The sequence below is a fragment of the Pelmatolapia mariae genome, linkage group LG23, assembly GCF_036321145.2.
Source record: "Pelmatolapia mariae isolate MD_Pm_ZW linkage group LG23, Pm_UMD_F_2, whole genome shotgun sequence".
NCBI classification, from domain to species: domain Eukaryota; kingdom Metazoa; phylum Chordata; class Actinopteri; order Cichliformes; family Cichlidae; genus Pelmatolapia; species Pelmatolapia mariae.
The window spans coordinates 46,778,021-46,792,117 of NC_086246.1; the positions used below are offsets into that span (position 1 = coordinate 46,778,021).

General features: G+C 43.9%; 1 protein-coding gene across 5 annotated transcripts in view; it reads right to left on the bottom strand.

Annotated features, from left to right (window-relative positions):
- Window positions 1-14,097, bottom strand: part of elavl4 (ELAV like neuron-specific RNA binding protein 4) — a 74,768-nt gene that overhangs the window by 53,258 nt on the left and 7,413 nt on the right. The window contains exon 1 of one of the 5 annotated variants that reach the window (XM_063467302.1): window positions 6,974-7,296. The exons of 3 other annotated variants lie outside the window; for them this stretch is intronic. In XM_063467302.1, the coding sequence (XP_063323372.1) occupies window positions 6,974-6,982 (9 nt within the window). In that variant the 5' untranslated portion in view covers window positions 6,983-7,296. Of the gene's footprint in view, window positions 1-5,763; window positions 6,033-6,973; window positions 7,297-14,097 lie in introns of those variants that run through there. One more of the 5 variants, XM_063467301.1, reaches the window with a different exon arrangement.

A 14,097-nucleotide genomic window follows, 5' to 3' on the forward strand; every position in this document is an offset into this window, starting at 1 on the left:
CAACAAGGCCGTCGCAGATCGCAAACGGACTCCTGCACCCGAATATGCCATAGGACAGAAGGTATGGCTCTCCACACGTTTCGTTCCTCTCAGAACAGAGTCCAAAAAACTCGCTCCCACCTACATCGGTCCGTTTGAGGTGTCGGCCCTGGTCAACCCTGTTTCTGTGAGGCTCAAGTTGCCCCGTAATATGAAGATCCACAACGTTTTTCATGTCTCTCAGCTCAAACCTGTCCGGTCCAGTCCTCTGTGCCCTCCTTCCAGGCCCCCTCCTCCCGCCCGGCTTGTGGATGGCCTGCCTGCTTACTCGATCACCCGCATTATGGATTCGCGCCGCCGGGGGCGCGGCTGTCAGTACCTGGTCGACTGGGAGGGCTACGGCGTGGAGGAGCGCTCTTGGGTCCCGCGTGCGGCTGTCCTGGACCGGCGCATGCTGCGTGAGTTCCACCGTCTGCACCCTGGTAAGCCTGGTGGGTCGCCGGGAGGCTCCCGTTGAGGGGGGGGTACTGTCACGGTCCCCGTGCCTCACCGGTTGATTCCGTGTTTGGCAACATTTGTTTTGTTCTTGTGCTCTCTCTCCCTCTTTCCCCGGCCACAGCGGTGCTCACTGTGGGCTCCGCCCCTGGCCCACACACCTGTGCTCATCATCACACCTGGCGCTGGTTACTACAATCAGAAGGGCTTTTTAAGATGGCAGACCTACACTACTCGTCGCTGGAACGTTGAGTCACCCGCGTTAGTGCTTCAGCAATCTGTCTAGTCTGTGAGTTTCCTTATGATCTTGTGCTGACAGCATTTTCTCTGTGTATGCATAGATTCCCCTCGGACCCGTCCTTGTACCCCCGAGTGAGTGAGAGGAGCGACTGGAGTGGAAAAGAGTGTGGTTTTGGACCCTTCCCCCTGGAGCCCCGGACCCCTTCCCCGAGCACCTTGTATATATATAATCACCCGGTGACACCACTGTAAATAAACGCACTATCAGTTTCTGCAAAGGTCTCCTGGTCTGCGCCTGAGTCCGTTTACAAAACCGTGTCAGTGTCTTGGTTTAGTCCATATGGCAACACTGGTATTTTTCTCCTTGTGTTCGCATTGCTACTGAAGATAACTCTAAATGACGCTGTGTGGGATTCTGTTTTTGTAGGCCTTAATGTGTCTATTACCAGCAACAATGGTGCCATTTTGTAGCATGTTCAGTTGCATGTTCAATCTATAATTCATCGGGCTACAGAAATATATAAATGTTTAATATGTCAGAGGCGGTGAGGCCTGTCGAAAGCATGACCTTGAAACGTCCTTTAAACATCACACGGCTACAGCACTGGGGCCAGTTAAGCTGCCAAAGCCAAAAAATAGGAAAAAAAAAAGGCAACGTGTACACACACGCTCTCACTCTTACACATACACACAGCCCGTCTGCCTGCTGACGCTTTCCACTGCTTTCTGTTCCCTTTTTTCCTGGGATGCAAAATGCAGATGAGACGAGTCAGCCGCTTGTGCACAGTCTCAGGAGAAACTGCCAGTCAAATCCAAACATCTGTATGAATACCAAAACACACAGGGTACAGTGGAGGATGAGAGAAAGAGAAGGAGGGGCGAGGGACATAGAGAAGATGAGGGAGAGAGTGGATCGAGTAGAACGAGCAGTAAAGTAGCTAGGAAAGCCAGTGTTCCTCTCTCTTTCTATATTTTTGACTGAACAAAGAGCCATATACACATGAATACCTCTTTCCTCCCACTGTATTTTCCATCGGGATATTTATTCTGAAAAGCAGCGATGCACAACAAGGGCTCGGCCCTGTGTTTGCTAGTGGGCTGAGGCGCTAACACTCCCCAGCTGATTATGTGTCTGTCTGTAGCAGTTTGAGCTGCTGCCAAAGGAATTAGGTCTAGTATTTGTGAATGCTGTTCCCCTCACAGCAGAATGCCTCACCATGCCTCTCAAATTTCTAGCTTTTTTAAAAAAGAGAGGGAAAAAAAAACATTTTAAATAAATGAAGGAAATCACTGTGGAAGCCTATTAAATTTTCAACGTGACCGTTTTGTGAGTCTTCATGTGTGTTTAGGCTTCGCACAAAAGGAATATTTAAAAACCAAAGCGTGCTAATTGGGACAGAGATTGTTACAGCAGCTTCTTATTCAAACAGGCTTTTGGCTCATTAACTGCTTCCATCCAGCTTTTGTTTAAAGAAAAGTGGAAAAGACATTTAAAGACAACAAAATATTTTTCGATGTACCACCAAAAAGCTGATAGATTGCATAATGTCGTCACGCAAAATACGCTGCAGCAGTGGCACAAGCTCTTGGCTCAAAGTAAGCGCAAACCCAAATATCCTGGCATTTTAGTACTGTTATGTCACATGCAAATCAAATCTTTACTTTTGAAATGTCAGCCAGCTACATATTTATACATAAATGGGATGTGTTAGTCTCAAGGGATAATAAATATTTTGCCTGGGGTAATTCTGATTTCCTTTTTTTGTGTTTGCGTAGGGGAGGGTAATTGTATCTTTTCAGGTGTACGACCTGTTTGGTCATCACCTTCTTAAAATATTAAACTATCAGATTTTAATCAGGAATATTCATTCCTGCAGAATCTCCACAGATGCATACGTAGTTAAACTCCTTTTCTCTGGTTCACACATCACTATCACATCTATCTAAAAGTCTCCTGAAAAAACTCTCTATAGGATGTTTTTATTGGACTCGCTGCACTAAAGTTGCCATTATCCTTGCTGACTTCTCTCTACGTGTCTCAGCTTTGATAAATCCTTTTTAATGTGCCTGAATGGGTCTGGCCATTTACACCTACAGCTAGAGAGGCGGCACATACAGTATGAGACACAGTAACACCTACATACTGTATATAAACAACACCACGCAACGCACACAATGTGACCATTTGACATTTCATCTAATTACCGTGGATGTGAAAAACCTCTGCCTGTAAAAACTGAATCAACAACAGTAACAGCAGCACAGGCATAACTGTGCTCTCTTAACACGACAAACAGAAGACTGCCATAGGCCTTCTGCTTATTTTGCATTTGTCCTTGTCTAAAGTAAACTTTACGAAACTTGGTAAGAAATTAGTGCTGACGAGCAATGCATAACCAGGGACAATACAAATTTTTCACTTAAACCTAAAAGTCTATTTTTTATCTTCAGTATAAATTACAAGCTGCTAGTTTTGATAAATCCTCTTAAAAGCAAACAGCAAATCAGCACTGACCCAGGAAAGGAGTTTAAAGGAAGTCAAAGGAGGCTGCTTTTGGGGGATTTTGTTATTCTGTGACAAACATCAGAGGTCCGAGTGTTCTGCCTCAGTTTGTCAGCTTTGTAATAAGAGGCCCCAAATGGTGAGGAGGCAACTTTCAGTATGGAAGCAAATTATTTCACCGAGTTGAAATATGAAAACATATAAGTTTGAAAATAAAAAGAAGAAGAAGTTTAATTTTTTTGTTATCATTATTATTAATATCTGTAATTAAATATAGTTACAAAGGCAAAATATCTGTCAATCTGGTAATAGTGTAAGATTAAGTTTAAACCCCGCTATGATCATGATAACACCAGGAACAGTTAAAGGTCTGGTCAACAGTAAATAATGCAACACAAACATTCACATTAAATCTCGCAGAGCGGATGTTTGTGTAAAGACAACTGGAAAGAAGATTAAGAGGCAGCTGTTCCTCTGTCCGAACCACTTCACCCCTCTCGCTTTATGTATTTGCTTGGTCTCTAATGAGGCTCTACTTAACAATGTCACTCTCCATCTGTACACGTGTCAGTCGGCCCTCTGATGCACACACGCAATCAAACACAAACACACAGAACCAGTCGTGCAGAAGCGCATGCTAACCTGTCACTGAACTGATGAAGCAATGTTTCTTTATTGTCTGTGTAGCTCTAGTTCTGTATTTGTGAACTTATCATCCACATATTTTTCCTCTGTGTCTGCAAATCCCTTCTATTGTTCCTTCAAAAACCTTACATGCTACATACTCGTACACCTATCTGTTCGTGTCTCAGGTCTTTGGTCTTCAGTTACATTTAAATCTCCGAGCACATGGTCAGTGCACTGTAGCTAATAAATTCCTCATACACCCCGCCCTATTAGCATTGATGTGTAACCTTCAAGCTCGTGGTGTTCTGCCTCAGGGTAATAGAGCCACTGCGCATTTGTGTGTATCTGTGTGTATTTTTGTAAAATGATGGCCTGTCTCTAGAGCGGGTCCCCCACTGGTTCCCATCAGGAGGCTTCATGGATGCACACTCATCTAATACCTCCAATACTAATGAACATTCCACTTTTTCACTCGCTCTCTCACTGATCCTTGTCATTCTCCTTGTGCGTCCACCTCTTCCAAACTAAGTTCTGTCTGTACCTACAAATTAAATGCTACACACGCTTTCTCTCACACCCCTACGTTTGTCTTCTTACGTCGCCACTCTCCCTGTGATGCAGGCCTCTACACCCATGCTACACTACGGCTGCCAGCATGCCAGCTAGTGCCCCTAGCCGCGGCACCTAAGGAAGAGTCGCCTTCCTTTCAATTAGCATTTTGATTACATCCGAAGGAAAACTAGCCAGTACGCAAATAAAAAACGTACTTGCTGACAAATGCTTCTGTTGTTCCTAGTGGAAATACCCAAGTGAGTCAGTCCACTTTGATGATGGCAAGAGAACCATTTTGAAAAAAGACAGATGCTAAATAATAATAATGACTCTGCGGTCATAGCGTTGATGAATCGGCAACGAGGCTCAACTTTGTCTTTCTGTCTCTGACAGGTAAAAAAACAACTGGGGATAAAATGGCTGCTAGTTTTATTAGTCCACCTCTCACTCTGTCGCTTGAATGTGATGGATGAATGGGTAAATGGATGCAATGTTAAAGTGAAATTCAGCGAGAGCAGGCAAAGCAGAATACTTAAACAGCTTGTAATCATCACTCCCGTGCTGACAAGTGAGCTCACGCACGCACATGCACGCACTTACACATAGCCGTAAGGGGCATAAAACTTGAGAATGAGGGAAAGAATGCACAACATTATAATCTATTGTAATCCAGTCATGCGCGTAAGTCACACACCTACTCCCATCTTTTCTTCAGCTCTGGCACAATACATGGACAGCACACCCTCGGACTGTCTATACAAGCGGCGTGACAGATAACATGGCTACTCATTTAACTTACATGCAGTACTTTGCATAAATGAATGGCAAATCCACAAAAAAGTCTAGTTTCCTTACCATGTAAAAAGACATTTAACCCTCAACCATGTGCGATCTACCTCTGCAGCACTATACACAGGTAAATATTTCAGAGTGGTGCAAAGGCTGGAAAAACAGGGGACACCTACACAGCCCTGACTTCAACATAAAATGGGTGCTGTTCCCCTCTTTTAACCCTTCCCTCCCTATTTCCTTACTTCTTTTCCTGCCTCCACACGTTTCTCATTAGCCCGATATCCGTCTCCGTCCCTCCATCTGCCTCCCTCAATTTTTCATTCTGCCCACGAACCTACAGTGTAACCCCCCGCTGTAGCCCTCGTCCCCGTAAGAAGGAACTTAACATTCTGCACAACAATAGTTCAACAGTATCGCAGCGCTCGCTGAGCAAGAAGAATAATTCTGACTGACTGTGGGTGGACAGTATATCTACAACTACAAGCTACTCAGCTCACTATAGGATGCTCAAAATTAACCAGCAGTTATCATCGTACATTCAAGTATAGTGGCAGGCTGCCCGTAGCCTTCCTTACCATCTTAAACCCATTCCACTCCATTTGGGAGATGCTGGCCGTTGTCTCACGTTCTCTCTCTCCTCACACAACAGCTACAGCAACGCCTCAGAAAAGAAAAATCCCCTACTCTTTTTAAAACTCTTATTCTCTTAGTCTCCTCTGACACAGTCTCCTTATTTTTCCTCTCCTCTGCACTCTTCCTCTCTGCCTGATTCTGAGTCTTAGCAGCGAGCAGAGAGCAGCGTGCTAGAAGTGTACGGAGCAAACATCGCCTTCTTCCACAGATGCTGAGAGCAGAATGGATGTGAGTGCTGGGCTGCAGTAAGGCTCTCCCTCCTACCACCCTCCCCCCTTGCCCCCACCCCCTCTCCCCACCAACCCTCCCCTCCTTCCCACAACCACCTGCCCATTCGCCTGCTCAGCTGGAAGGTCAGAGCCCGCCCACGCCCACCCCCCGACTCTCTTTTAGAGTTTCTGATTGGCTTCTCGGCTTGCCCGTCAGCCCTCGGCCTCACCTCCCCTCCATCAGTGTTAACACCTTCGCTCTCTGGCTGGCTCCGAGCCCTCCTCGGCACACGCCAGCCGCAGCCCGGTTTGGCAGAGAAAAGGCTCTCTGAATCCCAGCAAAGCAATCAATCGCTGCTGAGGTCTGTCTGTGCTTGAGTGAGCAGCGCGGAGCAGAGCTCTTACAGCCTCAGGCGCTATGGTAATAGGATGCCTGCGCAGCACTGTGTATATAAATTAGCTATTACTGGGTTGCATGTTAAAATCCCCCGTACATTTATACGACTGTGTGTGCATACAGGCCATCGCTGTCTCCCTCACTCCCTGTCTCCCTACTTCACACGCAGACACTTACGCACACGCAAAAGTAAAGTTTTTGTTTTAAATAATGTTCGATTACTTTAATGCCGATTTAGACCCTTTAAACCTACGACGGCTTCAAACATAACAGAACGAAACCACGAACACGAACTCGCGGGAAGTCGGCACACACCTGTCCAAGCAGGTGCATCCCAAAAAAATGCAAGAGAAAAAACGTCTTTAAACGGGGTAACTGTTGTAATTTTGTTAAATTTTTTTTTAAGTAAGAAGCTCAAAGAAATATTGTCCCAACATTTTATTCTTATTTATTTATTTTACCGATGCGATAGGCTACATGGTCACAGTGAAATAAAGCTCATGTGGCACAATAAAGACACAAGCGAGTACTACGACATCTACTCACCATGACCATTCTTGTGACGGGCTGTCGGTGTCGGTGTTCTCGGTAGATAAACTATAAAAGCCGACGAAGTCAGGGAGGAGAGTCGGACAGAGGAGCAGCGGCTTGTTTTTTAAAGGGAATGAATGAACCGGGGTCGTGGTGTAGTGAGTCTACAGGAAAAAAAGGAAACCCCAAAACAAAACAAAAGCAAACCCGCGCCTCGCGCGTGTGTGTGTGGAAGCCCCCGGAAGCCCTCGGCCAGCGCAAAAACACAAAAAGGCACTCCCCTTCAACTAAAACAAACACCGCGTCAAGAGGAAGGAAAGCAAAAGATTCACGGCGAGCAAACACCGTCTACCTTTCCCCCAAAAGCCATTTACGGATTGTCCAGTCATCTCGCGCGCCTTCTCCCATTGGCTGCGGAGGTGAGGACGGGGCGGTGCGCTCGCGGATGAGAGCCTGGGAGGCAGGCTCTTGTGGTCCACGACGCGGGATGGCAGGGAAGCATCGCGCAGGGAGACAGGTGCCAGGGAAGCTTTTTAAGGAGGTTTCGTGTTCGCATATATGCACTACTTCACTGTTGATAATTATGCGCGAGTAGCACGCTCTCTAACACGTGCACGGAGGACTGTGTTAGTACGAGCGCGCCTGCAAGGTTATTTGCATGATTGCCGCAGTCGTCAAGCCATGTGTACACCTCTCCCCCTCCTCCTCAGAAACCGTTCTTCTACAGTTATTTTACTGCAGCCCCATCAACCCCCCCACCCCCCAAAAACAAAAAAACTTCCAAATTACTCTTCTTAAAAAAAAAAAAAACCTACAAACTACAATCAAACTACAATCTAACCATTAAGCAGCAGGGCACACATCCCTGGTTTACTGTGTTGAAGAGCGAGCATATTTAATCAAAATGCTGCTATCATATCAAATTCATAATTACTGATACTGCCAATTACTCTGACAATTGTGATAATATTCATTACAGTTTAGTAATAATGAATATTAATGGGTGGGGGAAGCTAGCTTAAACTGTCTTTGTCAAGCCCCAAACCTGCCTCAGGTTGGTTTTGTCCACCTGGCCTCTAACTCAGGCAGACAAGAAGAGGGAGCTCTTGCTTCCCTTTAACACAGTTACCTTGCAGGCAGAAATTCTTGGCTGAAGCTTCAAACCAGGCTACATACAAACACACACACACGCATACGGAAACACATGTTGCTTGACACCCTACTATACCTATTAGCACACATAATATATTCGCATGCACACATATTCTGGCTCCCACTCTATAACACATTCAAACACCTTATGCTGTAGATGAACATAAAGCCTCATTTGATATTGCAGTGGCTATATCCTCGGGTTGCCAAGAGATCAAAACATCATCAGTTTCGCAGCACATTATCATATTGTTTTTCTTCGTGTTCTATGCAGCAATAAGAGGCTGTCAACTCTTAATCTCCTGCTGTTTTGTTTCAACTAGCCTTCAGCTATGCGAGGCCCAGCAAACCTAATGGAACTAGTGGACATCCATTAAGCTAAGAGAGGTATCGCCTATGTCATCGCCTATCTTGCAGCTCAAAATATTTCCTGATACAAGACTTCAGTATAATATACATATGTAATCTGAAAAGTTTGAAAGCAAATTACTTTTATTGATTGTGTTTAGTATTAAAAAATGGTAATGGTTAGTTACAAGTCTCTAGCTACTGATTAAATACAACGTTTATTCGAAAAATAGTGGTAAATAGTTGTTTAATCAACAAGGGACCTACAGTCCCACTGGACCGCCTGGCACTACTTTTTGACATGTCAAAGCATTTGAGAATAACAGCACGGGTTATTATTTTCAGGTCTTAAGGCCAACCGTCCACTGAAAATCACGTGAGTGTGAATTTATTGTGTCTGAAACTAAATTACAACCTCTGCAACACATGAAAGGGCCATATTCTACATATATAATCTACTGTAAAACACAGGGGATGCACTATACACACAATAACTACCTTGACACCTGAAATAACACTGTGTATTTATACAATTTTAAGTCGGGAATTTCAACCATACACTCAAGTAGGTTGACAAATTAGCTCCCAAATGAACACAGTGGAAAAAATAAAACACTGTTAAAAAAACAGGGGGGGAAATGTGTTAGGACTGAACTAAAGCTTCCCAGTTTCTCTGCTTCTTCCCTAACGTCCACCTGTCTGTTTAGCTATAACTAGCTAGCTAACCAAGCCATGTGGCTGACATACTAATGAGAAACCTTACTACGCCTTCCATTAGGTCGGAGCAGTAGACATGCACGTGCACAAGGGGGAAAGATGGGCTGAACAAGCTCGCTATTGTTTCAGATAGAATAAAAAAATATGCTGGCACTTGCAGTCTGGAGATTTGTACCGATCACATGGTACATAACATAAGAGAGGCAGAGTAATGTAGAATGAAGCACAATGAAAATGGATTAAAATAGAAGTGCGTCTCTGTCTCTCTTCCTTTGTGATGTGCTTTTTTATCTTTTCTGCCACAGAGCAGAGAGAAGCAAAATTTGCAGCTGAATAGTACAGGCAACAAACCCTCCGTCTTCTATCCATCTTTTATCCTCCTGCGCTGACCTTTGAGTTTAATAAAGGCTTTGGGTAGGAACCAGGAAAAGACATTCTCCACCCCACAGCCTTTAATATTCTTGACCAAACTGTGTTTTTATTGTTGCATTTTAATTCCCTACGGTAATGAGTAGAAAGTCAAATCTATGGCAGTGACTTGTATACAAATCACGCCTATTTTTTAAAAAAAAAATTTTGTCTATGTGTTTTGTCAACTTTTAACTGCCAGTGTGTAGAGGCAGTAAAATAAAGTGGGTGATAATTTTCTTATTTCATAATGGACGGTGTTTGGAGGTTGTTTTTCTCTCCACCGTAATATGAACCAAATAACCTTTTCTCTAAATGAGAATATGATTTGAAAGTGAAAATAGTCCCTCGCAGTTGTCTTGCTTTGTGTGTCATTTTGCTAGATTGCGCTACAGGACAATGATTTTAAAAGGCAATGAAAGTGACTACCAGCTATAAACACAATCTGTTCTTTCCAGTGCGCGGTGTTATGGAGTGCGTGCAGTTTCGGTACACAGACGCATATCAAAGACGGAGCCATGTTGCTGCCATACTTAAGGACATACACTGAGCATTATAATATTGTGCGTGGACAGATGGGGGGAGTGGTTAAGATACTCTATCAAGGGCATTCATGTTGAGATACTCTCCAGATTGGATATTACAGTACAGCTCATTATCTCGTGGATCTGGCCTGTCTTTATGTACAGTTTATGTCTAGCGCACATAAACTGCAATGCAGCACTGGATAAATTTAAAAAAGCAATTAATGCTAATAACTAAACGGGCTACTCTTTTTAATTGCATTTCCATTTTGTCATACTTTGCACAAAAAGTGCCTAGTTTTGATTGGATGCATTATTTGGCCTTTTAGATGATGACTGATCGCTAAATCGTTTTTAAGCAGATAAATGATATTTCTTTCCTTTTGCAACATTTTGAAAGTTAAAAAGCTTTTGTGGCTATAACCCAGCAGGGCCAGCCACACTGTCAGCAATGTGAAGCCCCATCTCGCTTATTGGCTCTGGCTCTTATCCATAAACACACACAAAAAGGACAGCTGATTCTAGGCATACACAAAAATTTTATTCATGGAGCGTGTCACACTCTCACACAGTCTCTGTTGTAGAGCTGGAGATGTAAGGCCTGGACCTCAGAAGTATTTTCATCCTGTGCTTCCAACCTGCTAATTCTGAAAGCAGAGAGCTGGCTAATTATCATGAACTCTTCCTGCCCTCTCTTCAGCCCAGCTTCTCCTCCCTAAACCCCTCCTAGTCACAGACCTTAATGGATTAACTGCAGACTGCGTTGTTCCACTTACTCTTTTACTCATTCTGATTTTCCTGCACAAACTCAAGATGCTACATCTCTGCCACACCCAGAAGGATCTGTTTGTGTACGCGCAATGGGAGAGGTTTGCACAATTACACATACTAAAGCTGTGCTTACACATTATACTCTGGAAGCAGCCAACACGTAGCGTTCTGGTAACAAGTGCGAAAGAGCAGGTGAAGAATAGCGTACGCCGTATAGCAGGTTCGGTTTGAATATGCAGTGTGCAGACAGTGATAATTGTGGGTGCTCTCGGTTTGAGTCTTGTTAACTGTCACACGCAGTGTTTCAACACCTGTCCTATGTTTCACTCTGCATAATAAGGCTTCTATATAAAGGGGGAGAAGTGAAGATGCCAGTTGAGGTGTTACCTCAAAGTGCTGGAAGAAAATACCTTGATAATTAACAAGAGAAGGAAAACTTGTGTTTGGAAGGAAAAAATCGTCTTCCGACAGAAAACAGTACGAACCTGAATTATCGCAGTATGGCAAAACACAGTAATTGAGGACAAAACGGTATTTTAACAGACCCGTGGAGAATAATAAAATACTTATCAGGCCTTGTTAATTTCGGTTTAAAAACATCCCATAATTCACAGCAGTCGACGCAGTAAAACAGCCTAATACATTTAATAGCTCAGCGCACCCTCCTCGGTGTGCCGTGGTTCACTTAGGATCTTTTTGATTTGCCCTTGAAGGATAGATTTAGTTGCTCTATTGAAGTTCTGGCAGTAGAAGCATCTTGCTGTGCTACTCAGACTGATGACTGCCTCTTTCCTGGCAGGTGTCCACCCTCTGCCGGTAACAATCAACAAATGAGAATCACAGCCTTCAGCTTGCCTATCTCCAGTGACAAAATCAGCATCGCCGGGTCTAGCTGCCAGACAGCTATTAACACGATAATATGTCTGTTTCTGGACAACAATGGCCAGTTTGGACTCTGCTGACTTTTGTTGCTTGGTTTCATTTTTAAGACGAGAAGGTTTACTTTCATGAAGAAATTGTACACACTATTTGGCTGATGCTTGGTAAGTCACAGATGCGCGGCGTGCCTACATCATCAGTCAAATCACCTCTTTTCCTTCTCCTCAAAAGCAGGCCTCACTGGGCTACAGTGCTCTGGCAGTTTAGTAATGGATTACAGCAGCTGGACATAGTCCTACCACAAAACCCGTGTCTATAAGCAGGACAAGCAGAAGAAAAGGGATAAATGTACAAGAGTACAAAGTGAACAAATATTACAAATCTCAAACTTGTTGTAAAAATCAAGCACTTATCCTGCGTTCTAATGTAACCAAATCAAAACGCGATACAGCCCAGTGCTTTGAATGCATTGTTTCTAATGTTGCTCGTGTAAATTTTCATTTTGAATGATCTTTTTCCTTGGAAAAACTAATGAGTAAATCCCACACTGGCCTGCCATTTACAAATCTGTTAACTCACGGTAACCTGAGACAGAAAGAAGATCCCTCGAATGGCGGATGTTAACTAAATGTACATCACATTAAAGGCAAGTTTTTTTTTCCCCTCTTTGGTGAAATTGAGCTAATCTAGTTTGTGCTTTCCTCCTACATCCTCTTCTCTCCGTGTCACTGGGCATGATACGCAGTCAGCTTAACCCCTGCCTGTGTCACTCTCCCTCGTAGAAACTCCTTAGATCAGAAATGAATTCTTCACGCTGATCCCGGAACAAGGCTGTGCTGCATTTGTCACAGCCACTTTCTTCAACTTTAACTCAAAGCTGTTTGGTATGGCTGGAGCTTTGCAAGCTGCAGAGATGTGACAGGGGGCTGTTTGAAAGCTCTGTCTCTATCTGAGAGTGAGTGCTTGTTCAGCCACTATGTAAACTCTGCACTCTTACAGTCCTCGTTTGTTGTTTTAATTCAAAATCCCTGCTGTTTTTCTACTTCTTTTTTTTCTAATGCATGAAAATATCAGGAAATATACATAAATACACCAAATCTACACATGAATGCATATAAACGGAACCTATTAAGCCAGCAGTGTGATCCCCCCTCCCTTTTTTATGAAAGAGATGATGGTCATAATGGTCTTTGAGGTTGTAACGGAACACAAATGAGAGATGGCTTGTGTAGGTGCCCAGAAAGGCTTAGCTATGCATTTGCTGTTGAGTCTGGCATGTGTTCTGGCACCGAGAGTGTATTCTCAACAGGACTCTGGTGGATTAGTGTCCATTTGGACAACAGAGTGGTCCACAGCTTGGGGTGACATTCAACTTCAGCAGGCCAACAGCTCTCTCAGTAATCATAAAGTTTCCGCTAGCTGTAGATGTATACATAATGTAAAGATCCGTATTTGCATATAGTTGAAGTAAAAGATGAGGGGCAATCATTAGGACACCGAGCCGCACTCTTTCTGTTGATGTTGTGCTCTCTAGTATAAACTGTATGTGTAAAATGAAGCCGTAGTGTGGTGGGTCAGTGGATCATGGGGATTTATTGGTGGGCTCTGGGGCTGTGAGGATGGCAGCCCGTTTTGCGTTTGATCCTGGTCGGGGTACAGCCATGCTCACAGGGCGACCGCTGTGGTCCATCTGGTGGAGGCTTTAATCACAACTCCCCCCACTTATACACACACACCCTACAGCAACACAGAACGCGCAGTGTTTCCCACTTGAGGTTCTTTAATTGCCGCTGCTCACTCTACGAGCATTTTATGTACAATATTTACTTTTTGTCATTTCTGCAGTCATCTTTCTGCAGAAACGAGTCCCCTTCTTTGTTAGAAACTCTGCAGTGTTTAAAACCTCATCAAAAACCCTACGCTATCAGATCTGCATAATTTACACCACTGTGGCTTTTGATAAGAAATAACCTTTCAGAAATTAGACACATCCACGGTCCTTCGTTGAGCTGGCCATCGGCACTGTGCACCAAAACATGCCCACGCCGCACAAATCCAGCTCTCCAAATGTCACTTCATGCTTAACCGCCCTTTCTCATGCTTGAAGAAAAGCGAGTGGGTAATGCACAAGAAAAACCCCACTGGATTTCAGTTTAAATGTCTACATGCTTAGAGACATGTTTCGGTTATTTTGCGTCGTTGGAGCATTTAGCCGATTAAAGAGAAAAAAATCATTAGAAGCAAACAGTCAAGAAATTATTTTCCCCTGTGAAAATACCAAGACTTTGTGTATAAAAGGCACCAGGCACATTCTGTAGTAAATCTTCGCTTTGTAACATT